Below are 26,475 nucleotides of genomic sequence, written 5' to 3'. Positions count from 1 at the left end.
ACTATAACAGTTTAGTTACTGAGATTATGCTAGTAGTGTTCGACTGGTCATGTGATTCTAACATGGCCGCCCCCATGAGGGGACCCTCTCCATGTACAATAAAAGCACTTTTTAAGGTTACTGATATGACTGGAGTCTTCTTGTAAGTGGTCATGATTTTATACATATATGTCATATTATTATAACAATTCATTTCTTTAGTAGTGAAAAAAAAATTAATATGGAAAAAAGTACCTCTACATTTTACAAATTCACTCAAATTTGACGTGTTTTTCAATTAAATATGTATAAAATAAATAAATAAAAACGCCTCTGTTTCAAGACAAGACCCTACTTGTAGATCACTCGTTTAATCTTTTTGTATCCTCCGCTGACATAAAGCCCTCAGAAACAAGATATGGCAACCAGTGCAGAGAGATATGCGATTTTAGTGGATTTCCTGTTTCCGGAACTCCGCACAGACTGACTGGTTGTCGGCGAATGAAATAAACAAATACCCACAAATCAGACTCCACCACTCCTTACCTGCAAACATGGACACTGGTGCGTATGTGTAAATATTGTCTTTTGCAGCTCATCGGTGAGGGTTAATGGCTCAGATTGACATGAAAGTAGTAGCATGAGTGGCTAACTAGCCCGAGCTGTTTACTAGTGCTGAAAGTGACTAAGCAAAGGTGTGAGTTCGACATTGAACTCTTGATCTCTTATAATAAATTAAAAGTACAGGACGGACACTTTTAATAAACTATACTTAGTGACTGACTGTAATCGTTTAAAAGAAAAAAATGTTTAGAAATTAAAAAACAAGCTAAACGCCGGTTCTAAATCAGTGAAATCCAGAAACAATTAATGGAGTCAAACTGACGGCAGAGTGACTGTCACTTACTTCATTTGTGTTTAAAACAATGTTTCAACTAAACAATCATGACAGTTTGACAATCTTCTGTTTAGGACTTTTGAAATTGGCAAATTATTCTTGGGACTTTAAGCCAGGAATACAGAGCACTACGTTTACAATGATTAACTGTTGTTCATTTGTTTGTGCTGGTTATATGTCTCACTTTCTGTTAAATTTAAATGGCTCATCAGGACCAATGAAGGAATTTGTAGTTACAACCACTTTCATAAGTGGTTATCTAAAGTCACCCTGTCAGTCTGCCTCTTGCTATGGCACCGCTGTAGAACAGTTTGATTCATGCTTAAGAAAAACAGATACATAAATTTTTAAGCAAAATGTTACACAAGGAAGAGTTCTGTTGTGGCCAGATCACAGCTGTGCTGATATTCAGACCAACAACACGTGTGATATTGCTTTTGTACAACAATTTTGAATAACTTGTGTTTCTTCTCAGCTAGCAAAAATAGTTCTAAAAGAAGCCTAAGCACAGCTCACTTTCTGCTATCCTCTCATACTCTGGTTTCCTTCTAGTGTTTCATTTGTAAATTAATCTGCGTTTTGAACTAATCTTTAAGGTGAACGAATCATTATCGTATCTCGTATTGCTTTGTCTGTGAATAACTGTGTTGTTCATTGAATCAGTTAAAGCTGAAGTGTGCAACTTTTTCTTTGTTAAAATACTTTCTTTTATCACCACTTGATATTGCAGACAACTGTAAGTAAGCAGTTTGTTGGTTAATTTTCTTGAAATCTGTACACACTGTATCTCTGTGGCTCTATAAATATTCCAATATATTTTGAGCGGCCTGTCCATACAGAAATGGAGTGAATTGGGGGCTGGACTATCTGTTTGCGTGATCAACAGAAGACGGGGGCACATTCAGAAAGTTGTATGAAAACAAGCGTTTATCTTTGAAATTCTCCTTCGGTGGCACTAGTGAATTTACACACTTCATCTTTAAGTCAGTGATTTAGTGATTCGCTCTTAAAGGAATATTTCAGCTATTTACTACGTCTTATGTCATCCTTGATGTGTATGACTTTCTTCTGTGGAACACAAATGAAGATAATGAAGAATATCTCAGCTCTGTTGATCAATACAGTGCAAGTCAACAGGGTCCAAATCGCCAAAAACAAAAGAAGAACTGCTCTTAGGATAGAAAAGCACTTAGAAGGGCTGTTTGAAAGTGGAGATTTATAGTAAAAGAGAACTTGAATATTGCTTATATAACATATCGCTTCTGAAGATAGCCTATAGATTTAACCACTTTAGGCATATGGATTGCTTTTATGCTGCCTTTATGTGCTTTTATGAACTTCAAAGTTTTGGACCCTGTTAACTTGTGTTGTATGAACCTACAGAGTTGAGATTAATGTAAAACAATTGTTTGCCACCACCTGCTGGTCTAAAGATGTTGTCTGCAGAAAGAGTTTGTGAATGAAATAAAAATTAAGTAATCACCACTATTTGGAAAGCAGCAAAAACATATAAGTAGAGGGATACAAATAGTGAAGCATTCCAGTGACGTTATACTAAATATCACCCATGGAACGCTGCTTGACCATGTACCATTGATGGTTGAAGTGCACTAAATAACACAGAGGTGCAGATCTATGAATTTAGAAATGAAGTCCTCTTGTTTTGTGTTTGTGTCCTTTTGCTGTTTCCAGGCCTGAGTCAGGAGAAAGCATCTGCTTTTGTGAAGCGCTTCCGCTCCGAACCTCGATATCTGCTGGCCCAGAACGTCTCGACCTGCATTGATCCATTAGAGGTGTGCTTGCACCGGCAGACAGTTCAGGACACAGTGCACATCTTCCAACACAGTATCCCCACAGAGGGCAAGCCTGTCACCAACCAGAAAAACTCAGGTACCTATGCCCCAGAAAAAACTGTACACTCAAACACAGTATTTATTCACGTATGGTTTATCTACAATGGCACCGATAACCAGTCTTCGCTAAAGAGTTTGCTAAAAAGTTCCTTTAAACCCCATCACAAGATACCATAATGTAGCTGAAATACGTGCAATTACAGTTTGAACTGCACTGTTTGTTTTTTCAGGGAGATGTTGGATCTTCTCATGCCTCAATGTCATGCGTCTTCCATTTATGAAGAAGTTTAACATTGAAGAATTTGAATTCAGTCAGTCTTATCTTTTTTTCTGGGATAAGGTAAGTCAGCGTTATTACTTTACTGTTTTCATCATCAGAAATGTCAGGCTCTTGAGAATTCAACATATTTATTTGTTCTAAGCATACCGTAAACTCTGCTGTGTGTTGATTTTGCAGTCTGTTGGTTGCTCTTTCTCATTGTTTTAGTGGTAAATGTGCTGAAAGTCCTCTTTTGTTGGAGATGTATTGTTGGAGAATGTTTTTGGCCCACTGGTGTGTCATTGAACCCTCTTTGCCCCTCCACCTTAGTACACACCCCTTGATCCTCTCATTCCCTCTCTGTTTCTCTCTCGATCTTTCTGTTCAGGTGGAGAGGTGCTATTACTTTCTGCATGCTTGTGTGGAGACTGCTCAGCGAAAGGAATCTGTAGATGGCAGATTGGTCCAGTTTCTCCTGTCAAATCCTACCAATGATGGTGGACAGTGGGATATGCTGGTTAACCTTATTGGTCAGTTTAGCCCCTTTACATTGAACTCTTCTCAGATTTGTTTGGGGGTGGTATTTGTGTCAGTCGAAAATACATTTAGTTTAGCAATCTGAAGGTTACGAGTTGTTTGGCATATAAATTACTCCTCAAACTTATGACACGGTGCATTATAAACTGTAACATTTAATGGTGCTATAATGAATTTAGCCTTATTAAGCTGTCACGTGACTGAGCTGTTTAATTAGCCACACCCCCTCATTCTAAACCCCCACCCTCCAAAGATAACTTTGAGACCAAAACAGAGCAAAAAAAAGGATTGTTTGTTACTGTGGTTGTCAAATTCAACAGTGGCACAATAGAGCTCTCAACTGACAAACATTATGAATCATAGCCTCAATGATCCACATCAAATACAACACTATGAGAACGAGCAAAATGATTGACAGGTGAAAAGCATCAGGGCACATTTTTATTTGCTGTTTACAAAGTCTACAGCTGTCACAGAGACCGGTGAAATATCTCAGGACACTTAATTAATTAATATCTTTAAGGTAGTAGGAAAATGTTTTTGCATACTTCTCCATGAATGCAACGTGACAATGCAACGTGAGTCACTTTTCAGTGTAACATAAAAGTTTGCTTTTCAGCGTAACATTTAAATAAATACAAACACTGCTTTTCAGCACAATATACAAACACACATAGATTTTCTTTTCAGCAGTACAAACGACATCGACCGACATACACGTCTCCGTGCATCTTGCTCTCTCTGTTTCTGGCTCCTCTTTATCTCTCCCGGCTGACCATCCCAGGTGTCCATCCTTACCGCTCGGCCCAGGGGTCCATCCTTACCGCTCGGCCACACCCTGCTCGCCACACAGATATATGCATTTAAAATGTACAATCTTTACAAAAAAAAACTACTTTTTTGCTTGTTTTTAAAAAAAAAAACAACTTGGGGGGCCGTTAAATTGCATTCTTTTAATTAACGCCTCTTCTCTATAGATTTATGTCAAATGAAATGCTGTCTAGAATGAGAAGGTCCCTTTCCCTAATACAACCTTATACAAGTGAAGAGGATGTAGCAAATCACAGTGCTGGGTAGATTACTTCTGAATTGTAATCTACTGATTACAAATTACATGACTGAATTTGTAGTCTGTTTCCTAATCTCTTAGATTAAATTTAGATTAAACCTATCCTCTTATATTAAAATTATTTGTTTTTGGGATACTTTTGGATTACTTCTGTAACCTAATTGTTGTTTAATTTACCCTGTTTCCACCTGGTATTAAGATGCGTTTTTGGTGATCGGATCACATGTGGTCAGCGCTAAATACAGGTCTAAATGGGGTCACATCCGTAGGTGGTCAAATACGCATATGACTTTTTCTTTCCTGACTTTGTTGCATTTTAATATCATGCAGTAACACGCTAGCATAGTGATTGATGTGTGTCTTCATGAAACGAGTCCCTCTCCTCCAAATCCGAACACAAGTGGTCATAGTAGACGATTTTATGTGACCAGGTTTAAATGTGTCTCACCTGACCACATGTGATCCGATCACCAAAAAAACACATCTTAATACCAGGTGTAAATGGGGTCTTTGATGTCACATGCTGAGTATTGAAACGCTTGTACCATTTTGACATAATTGTGCTTAAATGTAAAGTAAAAACAGGCTTAATGGATCAAAATATAAGGAATGGAAAGGCTTTTTTCTGTATGCATGTTTTATATGCTATTTTTCTGTTTCTGAGTGAAATAAAAGACTTCAAATGTTCTTACTCCAGCAATTTTGGCATTACAAATGCCATCAATGTGTGGTAACAGATCAGAACAATTATATTTGTGAATCAACATCTCAAAAGTTGTAGCAAAAGCACATTCATGTACATGTTTGAAACCATGTACTAAACTTTAAAGCACTAATTCAATAATTTTTGTATTTATGTGTGGATTTCTGCTTCATCTTCATTGTAATTATGGGTGGTGGCTAGTATTAGGGCTGTATGTGCAGTTCCACCTCTGCCCCCCCCCCTCCATTTGAATGTGAGTATGTATGAAACATATCAGATGTAGAATGCTTTAGAAGATAAATAATTTAAAACATTTCAAACGAAAAAGAATTAGAGGAATCAATAAGCCTTTTTGGCTATTTAAATAAAAAAGGACATGCCCTTTGATATTTCCCATCAAAAATTGGAAATACAAGAAAGAAAACTGCGCTCATCAGTTGATTCCATTGGGTCTTTCAATTAGATTTTTACTTCTTTACATTCTAAATGCCCCGCGACCCTGTACACAGGATAAGCGGTTGACGATGGATGGATGGATGGACATTCTAAATGTATAAACTATTTTATGTTTTCCAGAAAAATATGGTGTCGTCCCAAAGAAATCCTTTCCTGAGTCTCACAGCTCCGAGGCTTCCCGAAGAATGAATGATATCCTCAATCACAAGGTGCATTTGAAGCAATGCTCTAATCTGGAAAGCTTAGTCTAGAGTGCCGTACATCCCCTCTAGCTTTCATTTTGACATTTACTGTTTGAGGACTTAGTGGCTGTGTGTGACCACATAAGCATTCTCAAGGAACGGAATGAGCAGAGGGGAATTTCACCAAGGTTTCTTCCCATATCTTGTAAATAAATGAGGAAGATGGCAGTTTCAGACTGTTCACATGACATTTAATAGAGAACAAAAATGAATATGTGAAAATGAGCCTGTAAAGGTTGAAAAAAAGAGTGTTTCTGCCTCAAAAGAATGAAAGGCTGAAGGATTTACACATCAGTTCAGAGTTTTGGTGTAGATAAAAATGATGCATTTGTTATGTGATACATTTTGCCTGTAGACCTTATTCACAGCTGTACCATCTTTGATTTTTATTTAAAATGTGGCTGTGAGGGATAGACTTGCCATCTCTTCATTGGCACGCCAGTATAAAGCTTCTAGATCCCAGCTAGATCCAACTCATTTTGTCTGGAGTTTTTTATCTACAGAATATTCTTGGAAAGGTATTTTTTTCAATGTCCAAAAACACATTAAACTGCAGTTAAGCCCATTGAAGAGACTCTTTGGCTGTCCCTCACAGCCTCATTGTCATTACTGTTAAAAATCCAAATATTTCCTCCATTCCCTGCAATTTGTAATAAACCATTAATTTGACACAAAAGTGTAAATGCTATGGTGCTTTTGAAACTTTGATGAATTGTTTAGGAAATCTATTTAAAACAGAAACAAATCTTTGCAATTTTGTATGGTGCTATCAGTGCCACTGAAATTGCATGCTTCACCTTTAATGTCATTTGTAATCATGATTTCCATGATTTTGCATACTGTAGCATTATATTTCCTTCCCTGTTATAAAATAACGTTGTGGCTGTTTGTTTGTGTTTCAGTTGAGAGAGTACTGTCTAAGGCTGAGAAACATGGTGGCCAGTGAGGCTACTAAAGCGGAGCTGGCTGAAACTATAGACACCATGATTGAGGAGGTGAGTGTGTTTGTTGGGATTAAATTACCTAACCATCTCTTTAAGTTTTCATACTGAATGCAGCTCCTCTTTTTGGCCATATGGTGGTGCCATAATACTGCTTTTGAGACCACAACTTGCCTGAAAATCAAGGTTATCTTTCACAGACTTCTGCAGCTTCAATTACAACTTTTGCAAATTTCCCATAAATAGAGAAATTATAAATTGGTATTAGGATTGTTAAGGTATTTTTTGTAACACTGGGATTTGCAACTGCTTGTTCATATCAGCATTTGTCAGCTTTGAAAAACTGTCTCCGCAGTATTAGCCTTAAAGATACAGTAAAGTTTAGAAACAGTGTATTCAGGATATACAAACAGTCTGGAAGCATGATCTCTTTTCATAGTTTTGTTTTTAAAATTGACGCTAACTTAAGTATGATAAACCAGGTCTTCAGCCAGATAGATTTAACTCACTCCAGCAAAAATCACATGTTTGTATTTAAACATTTGACTGGTTGTGCATCAAAAAGTACATATAATAAATAAAATAGAAGAAAGTATATGTAGTAAATTTATCGTTATTAAAAAAAAGGTCATATTTTATTTTACTATTTATGTTAGTATTTTGTAAATTTACTATGTACATAGGTAATTATGTAGTAATACTAATGAACTACACTCACTAAGCTCTTTAATAGGAACACTATACTCCTAATAAAGACGTGGTCTTCTGCTGTTGTAGCCCATCTGCCTGAAGGTTCAACTCAAGGTGCATTCTGAGATGCTATTTTGCTCACTACAATTGTACAGAGTGGTTACCTGAGTTACCATAGACTTTCTGTCAGCTCGAACCAGTCTGGCCATTCTCCACTGACCTCTCTCATCAACAAGGCATTTCCGTCTGCAGAACTGCCGCTCACTGCCGTTTTTTTGCATCATTCTGAGTAAACTCACTAGACTGTTGTGCGTGAAAATCCCAGTAGATCAGCAGTTACAGAAATGTTCAAACAAGCCTGTCCGAAATCACTGAGAGAAACTTTTTCCCCATTCTGATGCTTGATATGAATATTAACTGAAGGTCCTGACCCGTAAAGTGTAAAAGAAACCTTTTCACCTACAATATGTCAGTCTGTGGGTGAGAATTAAAATATTCCAATTGTGTTGTGTAATAATTGTGTTCTAAATATTACTAGTGCCTTATCAAGCACATCAATAATGAAACAGTCATTTATCAGCCTGCAGAGCAATAACAATATCAACCACCTGTGAACCAAAATGCAAATACAAAAAGTGCCCCTGGTTTCATGAATGTCTGCATATGTGCATTTGAATGGCTCTTTTATACATTCACGTTGGTTTGCACGCGTGTGTGTGTGTGTGTGTGTGTGTGTGTGTGTGTGTGTGTGTGTGTGTGTGTGTGTGTGTGTGTGTGTGTGTGTGTGTGTGTGTGTGTGTGTGTGTGTGTGTGTGCGTGTGTGTGTGTGTGTGTGTGTGTGTGTGACAGAGAAAAAGCGAGATTGAAAGAGCAAGCGCCTCCAGGAGTTGATGACAGAATGTTCCACAAACATGATCATTATCGCCCAATACTCACTGGCAATATTATTATACCTCCACCATCTGCTGAGGCAAGAGACGCAAGGCGCACAAGTCTAGGTTAATATCACTCTAAGCTTGTTCCGTGCACTCCTCTCCAAGGATAAGCAGAGCCCAGAGTACCAACTACTTCCCTGTTTATCTTGTTGTGAAACGCATTCTCCTGATGCTCGCTTACGCTCAGTGTTTTTCTGTTTTTGACGGAATGTTTGTTTGTCCACCTTGTGTTGGTTTGTTTTCTGTAACACTTCAGTGACAGAGGAGTTATTGCGAAGTGTTTTGAATGTGCACTCATGCGTGTTTGTGTATTTATCGGAGGCATGGAGGAACACTGAGTTTCAGTTGAATCAAAGTGGCAAGCTACAGAGGTTGGGACAGTTGGGATCACATGCAGAGAAGTCATATAGACAACAGGCTTTTAGTAAAAGTAGTGTTATTCGTGTAATTAGTCCAGTGTAGAGGAAACAAACAATATACGTTTAGTTGCTCCAGAAACATTTGGCTGTGGTGCTCATGTGAAGGACTTGGGTTCAAATCCAGCATGTGTTGGGTCCCTATCCCATCCCCTGCCTATATCCATCAGTTTTATTCATAAGTTTTAATTTCGACTTGTCAGTAAAATGGTACAAATTAAAAACCAAAAAAATGCGTAAATGAAACCAACAAACCCTACTTTATTTATGCTGGTGGCTCCAAAATCTCTATTAGATATTGTAATATGTAATATAAGGGCTGGGTATGAATACAGGTTTCATGATTTAATAAGATTCCAAATTGTAAGCTCTCGATGCTGATTTTGATACATTTTCATTCGACTGTGATTTTAATATGGGATCATTTCAGTTTTTAATGTCTATTTTGCATGCATATAAAATAAATTCTCTCTCAGCTAAAGTTGTAAATTATACAGGGAACCTTCTAACTTGGAACATTATGGAAATATAAATTAAAAAAATGAACAGCAGGCCATAAACTATGCAGTTCAGTTGCTATTTAATGGAAATAATAGTTAACACAATCAAAACTGATGTAAACTTTAAATTAGAAAGTAAAAGACGGGATCGGTCAAATTAAATGTGCAATTAATCAAAATCTTTATTTTTTTTATCCAGCCCTACATACTACAATGAACCCTGTACCTCATTATGTATGTGTGTTTTTTTTACTTTTTTGGGGAGAAATTTTCCCCCATGTAGAGTTGAAGCCAGAAGTATACATACACCTTAGCCAAATACATTTAAACTCAATTTTTCACAATTCCTGACATTTAATCGTAGAAAACATTCCGTCTTAGGTCAGTTAGGATCACTACTTTAGTTTAAGAATGTGAAATGTCAGAATAGTAGTAGAGAGAATGATTTATTTCAGCTTTTCTTTCTTTCATCACATTCCCAGTGGGTCTGAAGTTTATGTACACTTTGTTAGTATTTGGTAGCATTGCCTTTAAATTGTTTAACTTGGATCAAACGTTTTGGGAGCCTTCCACAAGCTTTTCACAATAAGTTGCTGGAATTTTGGCCCATTCCTCCAGACAGAATTGGTGTAACAGAGTCAGGTTTGTAGGCCTCTTTGCTCGCATAACGTTTCTTCAGTTCTGACCACAAATTTTCTATCAGATTGTGGTCAGGGCATATAGATACTTGAATACCTGTTTCCTCCAGCATCTTCACAAGGACCTTTGCTGTTGTTCTGGGATTGATTTGCACTTTTCACACCAAACTACGTTCATCTCTAGGAGACAGAATGCGTCTCCTTCCTGAGCGGTATAATGGCTGCATGGTCGCATGGTGTTTATACTTGTGTACTATTGTTTGTACACATGTTTGTATTGCTTTACACTGGTGCCGAAAGGAGGAGGGATACGCCGTAGTAGAGTTCTCGCCACTATCATCCACCCCAACGGAGCAGCCGCGAGGGGAGAAGGGGCTCCTAATCGACCGCCTGGAGCGGTCAGGGCTGCTGCCAGGGGCGGAGGAGTCTCCTACCGGCTGCTGAAACATGGTGGGACCGCGAGTGGGGAGGGGCTCGCTGCCGACCGCCTGGAGCGGGGGAACCACTGCCACGGCCGGGGGAGACCCCTTCTGTTCTCCGAGAACGCGGCAGGGCATTCCGTCCGCCAGGGGCTGGAGGACTGCCTCCGATCCGCCCGGAGTGGCATGGCTGTCATCCGTTAGAGGGTGGAGGAGTGGCCGAGGAACAAGCTACGGCGTATCGGAGAACTGGCAAGTAAGTGTTTTTTCTCTCTGTCTCTCACTGCCGATCCGCGTTGGCCTTTTCCCTCTCGTTTAAATTTTACAGTGTTTTTTGGGGGGTACTACACTGTTACAGGAAGTACCCCCCATTTTTTTATATTTCTGTTTCCCTCCACTTGTCCCCTCCCTCATCCAGGTAGACGGGGATGACCTGCCGGCAGACGGGGCTTAGGGCACGCCCTCCCCCAGGGAAAGGGGGGGGGATGTACGTCATGCCGTGGGCTCTCCTCCCTATATTTATATTTGCACATAGCATGGATGCAGTAAAGAAACTACACAACTCTTCTCACGCTATGTGTGCTCAACCGCAACTTTTCTGTGAGCCGGTCATTGTACTGCCACCATCTTAAAGAGCTAATACCATTTTAGAGCTTGTCATTAATGTAAACTTAAAATACTTGTGAATAGTACAAACTATGCAACAACAAACATGTAACAAAATGTTTCACATTTTAAGTTTAGCATTTTTAAAAAGCTGAAATGTGATTAAAATGAAGTATTAATTATGAAAAAAATATACACTCACATACTATAGCACATGAAGTCGTGTGTATATATATATATATATATATATCTTGGATCAATGTCTTTTTCATACATTGATAATCAGAATATTTTTCCTTTGATTATCAATCTATATCTGCATTTCTTTTTTTTTTCAGATATAAATAGAGTTATTGAATTGGAAAGCACACAAATTTGTTCTTCTAACTCTTCTAATTTAAATGTCAGCTAATGTTAATATATCAATGCCTGTAATACGTATTGAGAAAATACCATGCTGATCAATATCGATATTTTATGGCCTATGTCATAAGGCCCGAGACAGCTGGGATAGGCTCTAGAACAGGGGTGCCAACACTTTTTTGCATGATGATCTATTTTTAAATGGCCAACTCAATATTAAAAAATATATATATATGTAATAATGTTCAATGTTGATATCATTCAGTTTTAACACTAACACCTACAGCACAATAGATTACAATAGCCAGGGCATTTACCTTATTCTGATGATTTGTACTGAATGGAATCAGACAGTAGCTGCTGGTAGCTAGTCTCAAACACTGCTAGCTTCGCAATTTCGCGCTATGTTCTCAGATGCCCTGAACCTAGTTCTCATGGCAACTGAATAAACAAAAATCTTGCCTGGTCAAAATTTACTCGTCAAGTGCAAGTCAGACAGAAACTAAAAAGAAGGAAAGACATATATATATATATATATATATATATATATATATATATATATATATATTTTTTTTATTAAAATTTAACGAATGCACATTTAAATTTCGTGCGATCTACCAGTATTGCCTTTGCGTTCGACTGGTAGATCGCAATCGACGTATTGGCACCCCTGCTCTAGAAGATGGATGGGTGGATGAACCCATATATATAAATATATATATATCAAGTTGGATGTGGGATATTTCTACTTGATATCTCCGACCATAAATGCATTCCATAATGTATGTATAATATATTATACATACATTATGGAATGCATTTATGGTCGGAGATATCAAGTAGGAATATCCCACATCCAACTTGAGTTTAACGCAGCATATATGTACCCTGACGAAACTAAAGTTTTTGCAAGCAAAATTTAAATCGCAGATATTATTAGATAGATTTTTCCAGGTATTATAGACCTCCTTGGTAGATTCATATGAAAAATTATGATTTTTGAATGTCTGTTCAGCAGACAGAGCTGCAGTTAAAATTAGGCTTGCTTGAGCATTAAGTGTCATTTCAAGTTCTGGCTTTCGTGCGTGGATGTGTATTTAAAATGTCAATTGTTATTACTAGTTAGCTGTGACAATGTATGATGCTCAAAGACATAGGGTGTCTTATTCATTGTGAAACTGTTTCCTTGATGGCATGAATCACACTGAAGTCCTGGACTTAAAATGCATGGCCGCCACATATATATGTATATATATATATATATATATATATATGTCATGGCAAAAGTCTTATGAGTTAAAACTAAAATGTATTAGCTAATGGCAATTCTTTCTCCGATGTGTCCATAGAAGGTTGGAGGTGTTTTTGCAGCTTAGTATCAGTGAACTTCAGACTGGGTCGAAAGTTCTGAAAGTTTCAGAATGTTTTTATTCTACTTTGACCTGTTTATTTCAACTGAAAGAAATATTTTAGATTTGATTTTCTAATGATCCCTTTAATGTTTAGAAACAATTCCTTATTTTTGCATTTTATGGACATCTTCCATGCTCTGCTTCATACGCATGTACATGTACTTGTTTGCACGTGCTGGAAGACGTAATGTTTATGTATATTAGAGGTGACGGCACTGTGTTTTGGCCTAGCTCTGTGGCAAGTCACTGTGTTGTTGTTGTGTGTAATGCAATGGGACCAAGCCAGCACTGCAAAGACAGAGTCATATACTGAAACTGCCTTGTTGATTGTATTTGTTAGTGTCTATATAGACCCCATGTGTTTCATATTTACAGGAAAAGTTCAAGTTAATCAATCAAGAGCATTTGTCTACACTGCCCCTCAAGCTCTGATCATGCTATAAATTATATTTTGGCATGCATTTATGTCATATTGTCCACATAACAAAGAGCAGTCAAATGGTCCAGAGGGATTATTGACATTTTGTGTCGAACCATGTTATTCTCTTTACTTTCTTGCAGAGCTATGGTTGGAAAACAGATGCAAACAAACCAACAAAAATGTTAGGATCAGTGCCTCTCTGTAATTATGTTTGTCAGTCTTATAGAAAGACCAATGTTTATGGTAAAGAGCGTGTAAACGGCTACATGTGTCCTGGAATGGTGCCATTTTGTGGCTTCGTATGCCCAGCCAATTGCATGAGTGATTGCCTGCACAGGGATGAATTTGACGTGAAACAGCCTGCCAGTGTCTTCTTGTTCTGAATTACCTCGTCAACAAACCAATAGCAACAATTACTGCACATATGCGCCACATTCACATCTGGAGCACCCTGTGTCCACACGAGGGCATATTATTCACCCAGTAACAAGTGCTTGTGATCCCAGGTATGGTCAGTATCTCAACCCTCTGAAATGAGAGGTGATGTGTGGCATTGGTTAGATCTGTGCCTGGGTGACCTGGACATCCCTCACAGCATATACAGGTTTTTGAATCCACCATTAATTTTGTATGTAGGATGTCAGAATATTAGTTTTGAAATTGTAATTTAATGTATAGTTACAGTAGGAATAGTTATTGGATTGCATTTATTCCACTAAAATGTATTTGAAAAGTCCCTAAAAAAGTCTGTATAAATACACCTTTTTGCAAGAATTGTATAAAATGTGTCTCTTATTTGATATGTCTGCCCTGATCTGAAATCCGAAATGATCAAATTATTTGCCAACAGACTGCTGAGGGTAGTAAATGCAATAAAATTTGTATTTCTTATTTCCAAATATTAAGAATCGTTAATGGAACTATTAAGGATTTGGATTTGTTTAGAGGAATCATATCCAAAATTGCAGAATCCTTACAAATGCTTGTGCCTATCTGTTCAGGAGGTCCGAGGCAGTAAATCTTCATGCACTATCTTTTTTTTAGATCCAGTACCCACTGTCCACATTTTGCATCCAGTTATACTGATAGTTTCAGTGGTACATTAAGCCATCAGCTCTGGCCTACACAGACACACAAACAACATGATCAATGTCAGGATATTCAAACAGATCAAAGGTACACCCTAATCTTTTTAATCAAGGTACGTTCAAACGTACCCCGACTCACAGATCCTGCATGATCCAGAGTCAAGGAATGACAGGACAGACAGAGCAGATGAGATTTAGGATATGTTATGTTTTTCTCAAGCCAAAGATATACATTGTGCCATGGCGTGCTCATCTTCCCGGCCTGTGCTCCAGCCGCTCCACCCTGGTTGAGCCTCTTAGCTTTTCCTGCTGCCATGTGGCCACCCAACCACAGACAGGTGTTTCAATATTGACTCGCTGGTTCTGTGCTGACGTCAGTGAGCCTCGACCATTGTTTCAACGAGCGGCACTTTTCAACAGGCAAAAAAAAAGGGTGTTCGTGTTGTTTGGACGGTTCTGCGCATTTATCTAACCTGCCAAGGAAGAGAGAGAATGTGAAAGCATGCAATGTAGAGGTGGTTTGGCCGATTGGAGCATCTGGGTCCACTGCTGGGTCAACAGGGAGGAAAAAGGGCTGGGCACCACTTTATTTACTCATCCTCTGGGAAGACTGGACAGAGAAAATAAACTGAAATGCGAAATGGTCTTACAGGGATAAATCTGGGAAAGAGAGAGAGATGAGGAAAGAGGGTTGCCTTTTGAGAAAAGAAAGCAGATCATGGTAATTTTATACTGTCAAACTCAGAAGACGAAAGCATTCTAAAAGTAATCGCATACACTCTCAACAACCTCAAATCTCATTTGCCATTGTCGTTTAAATGTGGTGCCTCAGCATACATTGCTCAAGATCTGATGTCAATGCTCTCAAACCTCAATGGTACATGTGCATCTTGTGACAGAGAGCATCTTTTTTTTTAATTGACCACTTTTTTTTTTGCAACCCCAATTCCCAAAAAAAGTTTCCATGGTATGAACAATGCCAGTAAAAAGAAAAATTTGTGATTTGTAAATGTACTTTGTCTTGTATTCAAACAAAAGCGGTATTAAGAAAAGGTACTTGTTTTTAGTACTGTACAAGGTAATGTTTTACGTAATCAACACCAATTATTTTTTTTAATTGATGCCTGCAACACATTCTAAAAAAGTTGAGACCGGGGCAAAAACAGGGGCAGACGAGTTGAAATAAGGTGATGTGAAATAAGTGATGCTAAATGGGTGAGGCAATCGTGTTATACTGTATATAAGTTGCCTCCAAATAAAGCGTAGTACTTTAACAGCATGGATTGGTTGAGGCTCACCAAGTTGCCAACAGATGTGTCTGCAAATAATCTAGAGTTTTGAGAACAATGTTCTCAAGACAAATTGGAAGGATTAGGGGCATTTGACCATCTACATTGCACAATATAGTTCAAAGAATTAAGGAATCCGGTCAAATCTCTGTGCGGCAAGGCTGAAAACCACTTCTGAATGTGCATGATCTCAGATCCCTCAGACATCACTGTCTTAAAACAGTCTTGTGTCTGTAATGAATATCATGAATGCTTGGGAATACTTCTGTAAACCTTTGTCAGTCAACACCATTTTCACCGCTGTATCCACAGAGTTGAAGCTTAACTATGCAAAGCAGAAATGCCACCTGCTTCAGTGGGCTCGGTCTCACCTGAAATAGTTTTTTGACCTTATGAGTTCAAATTTCAAATAGTTTTTTGGAAAAAAACAGCTGCTGTGTTCTCCGGGTGAAAGGCGAAAAGGACCATACAAGCTGTTATACAAAAGTCAGTGTCTTCATGCTGTGGGGGGGTGTCAGTGCCCATGGCATTGGTAATTGCACATCTGTAAGGGCACCACTAATGCAGAACTATATGGACAAATTTTGAAGCAACATATGCTGCCATCCAGACACCGTCTTTTCCAGGGACATCCCTGCATTTTCCAGCAGGACAACACCAAACCACATACTGCCCGGATTACAAGTGCATGGCTGCATGAGAAGTGGGTGCAGGTGCTAGATTGGCCCGCCTGCAGTCCTGAATTGTCTCCAATTGAGAATGTGTGGTGCATTGTGAAGCACAAAATAATGCAATGTAGAACTGCGCTGCTGAAGAACTGCGTAATGAATGAATGGGAGTAAATTCCACAAGTTAAACATAACAAACTTGTGTTTTCAGTGCCCAAATGCTTAAGTGTTATATGAAGAAATTATAATGTTACACAGGTAAACACTTGTCTGTCCTGTCCTTACTTTTTTGGAGAGTGTTGAAATCATGTGATCTGAAATGAGTGCATCAAAAATAAAATAAACACAATTAAATTTGCAAGGTTAAACATAACAAATGTATTGTTGTAGTGGTTTCAATATAGCACAGGGTGAATATCATTTACAAATCACTTGTTTATATTTGCATTTTGCACACTGTTCGAACTATTTTGAAATTGGGGTGTATTTGTGCTTTTTTAAGTGTATTGTATATCCTCTTTGGAACTTGACAGTATAAATGACCTATTACTTTTGGTGTAAGTGAAAAAATAAGTTCTGACATCCTGCAAAATATTTCCTAGTAACACTTCCAATTAAGGTTCCATTTGTTAACTTTGGTTCACTACATTTAACATGAACTAACAGTGAACAATGCTTTTACAGCATTTATTAATATTGGTTAATATTAATTGCATTTTTAAAATTAAAAGTTGTGTTAGTTAGCATTAGTTAATGCATTATGAACTAACAGTAACTAACAATGAACAATTGTATTTTTATAAATGAACATTAGCCAAGATAAATAAATACTATAAAGATATATTTTACATTTGTTAGTTCATGAAACCTAATGCATTGACTAATGTTAACAATTAATGTTAATGTTTAAAGTGTGTAAAGCACTACCTCTTTTGTGTTACATGTAAGAAATTCATGCTAGTTTGGTATATGATGACAGAATTTTCACTTGTGTGGGAACTATTCCTTTATAGAGCTTCAGAAGCCAAAAATAATTTCATGTATCTTTATTCACCATATGAGATTTCATTTGCTTGGGACTTTACAGACAGACAGTTGAAAATGTAGTCAACCAGAAATCTCTGTAAAAGTCAGTGTGTGTGGTGCACTTCTTTGTTGATCCATTTACTTGTGCATGCCAAAAGGAAAAGGACCAAAACATCTTATCTGTTCAGTTTTTGCCCTTCCTGCCTGTGCGTGTTTGTGAGAAGTAGAAAGAAACCTGTATTATCAAGGTCAAGTTAATCTTGGCTACGAGAAATCCACGTTTCAAAATGTAAAGCTGAGGCCATGGTCAGGAGAGGGAAGGAAATGCCTGAGATTGCTCTATCGGGGTAACAAAGGCTAAGTTCTGAAAACTTAAAAACAGTTTGAGTTCAGAATATTGAAATGGCCCAGTCAAACATTGGAAGCTTCAGACACGGTGTTCTATGTGTTCTTAGTGCTTATCTCAGCTACAACCTGTCAAAGCCTGGGCTTTCTCTTATGTGCTTGGCTTGTCCCAGCTCTCATTTGAGATATCATTATTTGAAACCTAATGCAAACTTTAATCAACCATGTTTAAAAAATTGTATTCTGCTTGGGTGCCTGTTTAGAAGAAGTTTACGACCTTCCACTATGCATGTCACTATTACTATTGCTCCAAGTAATAAGTATTACATTTAGGCACATATCTCATCCTGCACCATTTTTCTTAAGGGCAATATAATGAACTTGTTGAGGTATACTAGGTAATCTTGCTTACGATTTTCACCTGTTGGATGAAAAATAGTGAAAACTCCCATAGATCCAATCACATTGAAGGAAGTCCCAAGCCATATCGAGGCACCAGAATATCCTAGTGGCCTAGGACACATTTAAACTATCTAGGTTACATTTTCATGACCTCTCAGATTACCTTAGAATTGTGGTGGCAAATTTTGCATGGGAAAGCACCACTCGTATTGTCTTCAAAAATGTCATTATGTACTTGTGTTTGGGTTTCTTATTGTCTTTTCTTTTTTTTTATGTGTTCAGGTGTTTCGAGTGGCCAGTGTGTGTCTGGGCAGTCCTCCAGACACCATTTGTTGGGAATACCGGGACAAGGAAAAGAACTTCCACTGCATGGAGCCTCTAACACCACTGGAGTTCTACAAAAAGCACGTCAAGCCCCTCTACAATCTCCAGGACAAGGTATGAGTAGAACCAACTACCTCAACATCATCTGTCAGTTGTTATCATTCCACATCCATCAGTTGTAGCCCTCACTCACAGGTTGCGTAACATCTCTATTCAGGTCTGCCTCGTTAATGACCCTCGACCCCAGAACCCCTATGGGAAATTGTACACCGTGGAGTTTCTGGGTAACATGGTGGCCGGCCAAAAGACGCTTTACAACAACCAGCCCATCGAGCTGCTAAAGAAAGCTGCTGCAGATTCCATTAAGAATGGAGAGGTGAACCCAACTAGTTGTCTGAACAAGTAGTAGTAGACTAGTTGGTCTTAAGCCAATGTTAGGCATATTAGATGTTTCACAAAAACATTTGTCTTAAGATGGTTATTTTATACCTTCTGCCTTTGTATGTCAAGGAAATATCAATTTTACATTTCCAAATATTCCTTATGCAAATAAAAGTAGAGCAAGGAGTCATACAACAGATGGTATGGCCTCCACAGAGCCCAGATCTCAATATCACTGAGTCAGTCTGGGATTACATGGAGAGACAGAAGCAACTGAGACAGCCTAAATACTTAGAAGGACCATGTCAATATCTCAAAGATGCTTGGAACAACCTATCTGACAACAACTTTGAAAAACTGTGCGCAAGTGTACCTAGGAGAATTACTGCTGTTTTTAATGCATAGGTTTATCACACTAAATATATATATTTTTTTTATGTTTACTGAAATTTGTTTGACGTTATTCAGGGCATAATTTCTAAAAACATTCTCACTTTTCAAATGTTTTTTTTTTTACAAATGCCTAAAAATCTTGCACAGTACTGTATAAACATAATCACAGCCACAGAAAGATAAATATATTCAACAAATATATAAGATAAATATCTTCAACCTTTTGTTACTTAAAAGCTATCACAGTCCTCATAGAAATGTTGTCATTAAATTCATCTTTCAACCACTGCTGCAAAAAAATTGTAAAGCTGGCTAGTCCCTGTTGCCAACTGAACTTCCTTCATCCTGACCCAACTTATTCCATTAGCATTTGAGTGAAAGCATATTTACTAGTCAGATATGAAGAAACAAAATACATGAAACAAATGTAACATTTTCTGGAAAAGTTTGTACACCTAAATGTATTGTTTGGTACTCAAACAATTGAAAAACTTCTAAAAGACGTCAACTAAAAAATAAAAATATGGATCAATGGCAATGCAGTACAATAGTACAGCACAAGCTCCAGGAGTTTGTGTTAGATATATTGGTTTTGGTTTGGGATTTTGAAAAAATACTTTAACAAAGTTTGTAGAATAACATTATGTTGGTTACGTCAGTTGTTCTTCTCAAAGTGGAGTTTGGCATATTTGTATTAATTAGTGTCTCTCATTTCTGGTTTCAGGCTGTGTGGTTTGGCTGTGATGTAGGCAAGCATTTCCATGGCAAACTGGGCATCAATGACATGAATGTGTGAGTATTGCTGCTTGCTTCAGTTATATGATGAGAAATGTATATATGCATACATAATACCAAGTTTTCTCTGTATATACATGTAGGTTTAACCATGAGCTGGTGTTTGGCATCTCGGTAAAGAACTTGTCTAAGGCAGAGAGGCTGATCTACGGAGACTCCCTGATGACCCACGCTATGATCCTGACTGCTGTCACTGACAAGGTATTGAGAGCAAGGCACACTCTCAGAAACACAGTACACGCTCTCAGAAACACAGTACACATTAGCTTTGTGAGAGACTTCCGGCCCAGTTGACGCAACTGTTAGTGCTGCATTGTCTTGCATACATAAACATTTGCTTTCATTGTGATTTAAATTTAGTTTTTTTGAACATTACTGTTGCAAATTTTAGCTGATTTAAAAATATGTCACCAAGGGAACATTCTCTAGTAGGGCTGAAACGATTTGTCGACATAATCAACAACGTCACATGAGATCATATGAAACTCAAATGATGATGCGAGAGAGTGACTGAGGAGATGAAGAAAACACATGTCCAGATGCACTCTAAACTTTCCAAACAGCTTCAGGTGATGTAGATCACAAAATATATCTGAATTATAATGGAAAATGCAAAATAAGGAAATATAGAAGCACTGTCATCGTGAAATAAAGCAGAGCCGGATCTGGCATTCCACTTAAGCAAAACCTGCATGTCAGAGCATCTAAAAAGCAAACAACCTGGCATTATATCTTTAATGCATCCTTTATTAAAGTTCAAATAATAAGGAAGTGTATCATAAACAAACAACAAAAATGTGTGTCAGCGCCACGTCTGTGAGTCTCGTGAAGGGGAGAAACGGCACCCAACTGAGTGCACGTTGAAAGCTGGGGTCAGAGCGCAGGGTCAGCCATGAAACAGCGCCCCTGGAACAGATAGGGTCAAGGGCCACCGAATGTGATGGTTTTCCAGCAAAAGTGGTTTATGAATTTATAACCATCATAGTTCTTTATTAAAATACAAATAAATCTGTTTAATGAAAAGTGTCAATTGTTTACACATAAAAATATGTTGCATAAAATAGCTATTTTATATTGTGACTACTTGGCCAGTGAGAATGTTGGAAGAACTATTAAAACTCTTATTGAACCACTGGTCTGAAAACATCTCGGTCAGCAGACAAGATCCTGAACATGCTTAGATTAGTACAGAAACTTGTGCGAGCTTCAAAATATTTAAAGGCCAGTATACTGAAATTGCCCATTGGAATTCTCGTGACTTCATAGGTCATTACCCTGCCTGCTCATTAAGGGCTCTTACAGTTAGTTTGACCGGGTTAGAGTTTTTTTTTTTACAGATATTCACCCTGTTTTAATTAGTAACAGTTTTTGAGATTACTGTCTACTATTTCTCACCAAAATGACCACATCTGTGTCCAGATTTATTCTCTTGTCTTATATTGCTCTCTTCTGGGGCATACCGCTGGCCAACCAGAGTATACATGTGCTGTAAAGCAAAGGGCCTCTTTGGCCAGTCTTATTAATCAGTGGGGAAAAAAAGCCCTTGTTTGTATGGAAGAAAGAGCAGTGGGAGCTTTAAAAACTTTGAAATATAAACACTTTTGAAGTGCTATTCATTTAAGTAAGCAGTGATTAAGCAGACACTTACAGTATATCCAAAGCAATGGTTTCTTTGGGGGTCAGTTTATTTTGTTATTAAAATATTCAATTATTACAACAATAACCCTAGAGCAACTTGCAGTTAAGTGTCTTGTTCAAGTTTGCATTTCTTTAATCATTTTTGCCATTAAATAATTATAAACTTTTGCATATAATACACACACTACCAGTCAAATGTCTGGATATACTCCTGCACTATTTGGTCCAACTCATCCTTTTAAAAAAAAAAAGTCAAATTCTTTTTTTTTTTTTTTAAGAAATTCACATGTATACCCAAAATTCATATGTATACCCAAATGTTATTTTGTCTACAAAATTAATTTCAAGCATTTAAGTACAAGCCATTCGATTTTCAAGATTTTAAGAAAAACGAATTCAGTCAAGTGTCCAAATCTATATTGGCTGGTCGGTCGGTCTGTCATCTTATTTTAATTTTTATTCTATGGTTGTACAGCTGAAATGGAAATACGACACCCCAGATAGAGTTTAGATATCCTTGGTGATCTTATTTGAAAAGACATCTTTTAAGATATTTCTTTGTTTGGTTTTGAAAGAGGGGGCATCGCTTAGCATGGTCTCTCATAACTGTGTCAGGGTGAATGTGCTTATTATTAATGTTTCTCATTCTTTTTCTTAACCTTTGTATTTTTCAGAATGGGAAGGAGGAATGCTACGAGAAGTGGCGTGTGGAGAACTCGTGGGGAGACGACCGTGGGAATAAAGGTGAGGGGTCACCACCAGTCTGCCTCTCACACATGCTTCACAATTCACAGATATTTGGCTTTTCACAATGAATAATTCGATTTGCAGCAGGATTACCTCTGGTAGCTTCTTGCTCCACTTTCCAATGACTAAATAATTAACTCATAATCGAGAAGACAGGGAGTTGGATATTTGATATAGCACAGGTCTGTGCTGGGCCTTTTTAGATTCAGAGGCTTAGGGCAAAGATGCAGCATGTGCTACTCGGACCGGCACATCTGTAGTTCAGCTCACAGCTGGTCCTCATGTCCAAACTCACCCAATGACGTTACATTTGAGGGGCTGTTTAATTAGCTTTGGCTGCCTGAGAGAGAAAGTGTGTATACACACACACACGCACAGGATTTAGCTTTCCACTTCCTTACACATGCATTCCTCTGCAGCTTATAAAGGTATTTTTGACCTGCTCGTTCTTTGTAGAAACGTTTACTTGCAGATTGCTTTATCTGTGTTTAAAATTCAAAGTTTTCCATAAAGGTGAAAGTGTAATTTTTCCATTTTTAAAATACTTCTATCCCATTTTAATGTGCAAAAGCAAATCTAAATAAGCCATTTTTAGGTTGACTTCTTCAAAGAGTGTAAACACTGGCACTTTCAAAGCACTCTGTTTGAGAGGTCTGACATGTCTACTTCTGGCTGTTTGCTAAGGCAAGCATTACTTATTATTGCACATACTTTGAACAAACCACTAACCCTATAAAACTTTGTGCGTAACTTGCCTTCAGACACATCTGGGATGCCAGAAGGTTGAGTAAATCATGAGAGAATTAAAATTTGTGGGTGATCTATCACTTTAAAAGGGGTTGTACACCGGGCAGCGTCTTTCGACAGAGCCTAGCTATGACTCCGGAGGCTGCTCAAATTGATTATTTACTCTAGCCATCACTGGATGATATATTGTATATATGTATCTTTCATATAGTTTACACCATGTTTTTTCAGTTACAAGAATGTCTTTTAGTGGTTTTAACAGTTTGAATGAAACCAATTCAAGGCATACTGTGTGAGAGTACAAACTGGAAATTTTGCATAATAACTGTCTCCATTTCTAATCGTTCAGTTTGCGCAGTTACACTACTTTCATACACTAACCTGCAAACTCATCAACATCCCATTGTTCATTCATGAAGAAGTACAAAAACCTTTGTAAATGTTGTGTGTTTGGTGACTAGATTCAAAACTCTCGACTGCCACCTTCACCGCATCAACATGTCCTGTGGGTGATACAGTACCTTTGCCTTGTTAGACCCATGACCTGCATCACCCCTTGTGGTCTCCCAAAGCTATTACACCAGACTACCTTAAACAGGAGGCCAACTGACAATGAATGGAAAATCACTCAAAATAGGCTTCTAATTTAAATGTCGGGTTATTTTAATAAATATCGATGCCTTTAAATCTTAACGAGAAAAAACTTGCCGAACAACAATCAATATTGATATTTTGTGTCATTTCTACTAGCAACCTCCCAGAACATCATAGCAACCATGCAGCAACATGCTAACAACCACTCTGAACACTTCAGCAACCACGCAGCAACCCTAACATTGTGGTGACAAATTGCACAGGCAATCACTACAGTATAGTACATCATCTTCTAGTTCTTTTTGTAATATGCATTTGTGCATATGGCACAGAAATTAAACTTTTTGCAATTAATCTTCTAAAATCGTATTTACAATCTTCTGAATATTCTAAAAAACGTCTTCCATCACTGTAAAAACAGCAGCGTGTGTAATAAAAAATAAATAAATCATAACTAGTCACAACCATGTATGTTTTCAAATCACAGTCGTAAATGAATAGTGGCTTTTTTGTGGGTTGTGATGAATATTTATTTGACAGTAAGAAGAGGAGGGAGAGCAAAGTCATCAGTGTAGGGGAGAAAATTATTATTCTATTATATATATAATGTTTTTTTTTTTTTTTTTAGGTTTAAAGGGTTAATGGCTATAAAATTGGTCATAACAGTCATTTCCCCCTGGAGATTAGGCAGTAATGAGATATTCTCAGGGGGGTAGGTTGAAAGGCTTCAGGCTTCCAAGAGTGATTTATTTATATCTCATTCCTGCCTATTTTTCCTCTTTAAATATTGTGCCACAAACAACAGGTTGGAGTGGTAATTTTGTAACTGATTTTGACAGAATATTTATATGCAGTAAATGGATCACTGGTGGCCGCTGAAGCTTGTAAATTTTATGACCGTAAAAGTGGAGTGATGAATGGAGATATAAATATGCTCTCAGATGGAATTTGCCTCTCAAAAACGGATGATTTTTATTATGAACTCAAAGTCTGCTTTTAGGTCTTGTAACAGTGTAAATGCGTGATGTTTTTTAGCAGAAATTGAGACACTTTCAACACTACAATTTGTGTTAAAATTAAGAAAATGGAATGAGATTATGTACTTGTCCAAATTGTGTCACTTCAACACTTCCTTGAACTTTTATTGAACGTTCCATTGGATCCAAAAATCACAAATGATTGTAAAAAATATAGAAATTGATTTGTCAAAAGGTGTAGGAGACCCTGAGGACATTCCATGCACTCTGTATTTTGAAATACCACACTTTAATAACCAAAGCATTGAGCTGAGGTATTGATGCGTCATTAGGAAATTCAGATATCCTTTGTTGAAAATGCTCTACTGGTTTGTATGTTCTGCTCTGTTTCACAGGATGTTTTTTCAGCTCATTGGCCCGGTTTTAATTGATCTTTGTCAGCCGGACATGGTTTAAAAGTGAAAAACCTTATCCTCATCCACTTCCTGCTTTTAGCAGGGTGAACCATGTCGAACTTTTTTGCTTTCTTAATGATCTGCCGAAGTGGTTGCGATTAGTAGAGGAACTCAGTTTATCAGAATGCATTGTTGGAGACAAATCCCCCGGCACACCCTAAATGAATGTAAAAGTATGTTGTGTATTTGTGTAAGGAAAATCTTTTTGGTTTGAGCACAAGTTTCAGACACTGAGTCCAAGTGACGTTTCAAGTCTTGATCCACTGAACGGGAAGCTCCATGCTTTGTTGCGGGTAGAACACTGCACAGGTATTACACACAGAACGTATCGATTCGGTGAATGTAGGTGGCAGTTGAAAACAGTGAATCTACATTAATCACTATACAGACAAAAGTTGCAAAGGTTTTTGCACTTCTTCAAGAATTAACAAAGTGATGTCGACGAGTTGGTGTATGAAAAAAGAAAACATTCCTTGATAACGTTTTGGGTCAAATTTAATTGGAAAAAAAATTATCAGCCTCTAGAGTCTTAGCTAATGTGTGTACATTCAATGTTTTTTTTTGGACACTTATATGCATACTAGGTTTTGAAACCGCCTCTGTGTCAGAACCACACCTATGATGCCATAAAATGCAGTCTAGGTAGGCAGCTCTCTAGGTTGTAGAACAGAGCTATTTACACATGATGCCACAGTCACCTCTTTAAACCCTTATACGGCATCTGGCTGCATTGGCAACCCATGAAAATGTGTTTACAGAGAGTTTAGTAAAGATAATGAATAGACAAGGTCTCAAAAGAGCTCTTGCTTGATCCTGTACTGCAAATTTAAACCCCTAGCAGTGACATGATAGTGTTCAAACCCTCCATTCCGCTATCTCATTTTTGCTCATCTCTCATTTTAGCTGTCTATCTCTGCCTCTTCTCCTCGTCTCATCTCTGCCTCTTCCTGCAGGATATCTGATCATGACAGACGAGTGGTTCTCTGAGTACGTGTATGAGGTGGTGGTGGATAAGAGTTTCCTCTCTCCTGAAGTGCTGGAGGTCATGCAGCAAGACCCCATTGTCCTCCCGGCCTGGGACCCCATGGGAGCTCTGGCGTAGCCATAGAAGCGATGGAAGCCAAGGATGTGCAGAGCCAATCCAATCTCAGCCTGGTCTCCTTGACTTCACCTCAACTGGTTTTACCCCTCCCATAATCTCCCACAAAACCTGTTTTACATAAAAAGAAAAATATTAATAAAGTTTTTATGTCTCATTTTTTTATCACT

At 37.9% G+C, this 26,475-nt stretch overlaps 1 protein-coding gene across 1 annotated transcript; it reads left to right on the top strand.

The window, feature by feature from the left end:
• The first annotated feature begins 397 nt into the window (after window positions 1-397).
• LOC127631462 (bleomycin hydrolase-like) lies at window positions 398-26,461 on the top strand. The gene is made up of 12 exons (XM_052109576.1): window positions 398-543; window positions 2,570-2,767; window positions 2,961-3,070; window positions 3,378-3,519; window positions 5,875-5,963; window positions 6,899-6,991; window positions 18,438-18,593; window positions 18,697-18,855; window positions 19,978-20,045; window positions 20,132-20,249; window positions 22,361-22,430; window positions 26,160-26,461. The coding sequence occupies exons 1-12, from the start codon at window positions 534-536 to the stop codon at window positions 26,306-26,308; spliced, it is 1,362 nt and encodes a 453-aa protein (XP_051965536.1). The 5' UTR covers window positions 398-533; the 3' UTR covers window positions 26,309-26,461.
• The last annotated feature ends 14 nt before the right edge of the window (window positions 26,462-26,475 follow it).

The sequence above is a fragment of the Xyrauchen texanus genome, chromosome 38, assembly GCF_025860055.1.
Source record: "Xyrauchen texanus isolate HMW12.3.18 chromosome 38, RBS_HiC_50CHRs, whole genome shotgun sequence".
In the NCBI taxonomy this organism is placed as follows: domain Eukaryota; kingdom Metazoa; phylum Chordata; class Actinopteri; order Cypriniformes; family Catostomidae; genus Xyrauchen; species Xyrauchen texanus.
Note: the sequence above shows the minus strand (reverse complement) of the source record. Positions and strands in the feature narration are given on the sequence as shown.

Excerpts from the sequence above, each read along its gene's own strand:
- LOC127631462 (XM_052109576.1), top strand. Across the intron at positions 20,046-20,131 it reads GGCATCAATGACATGAATGT|GTTTAACCATGAGCTGGTGT; the intron begins GTGAGTATTGCT and ends ATATACATGTAG. Across the intron at positions 20,250-22,360 it reads TGACTGCTGTCACTGACAAG|AATGGGAAGGAGGAATGCTA; the intron begins GTATTGAGAGCA and ends TGTATTTTTCAG.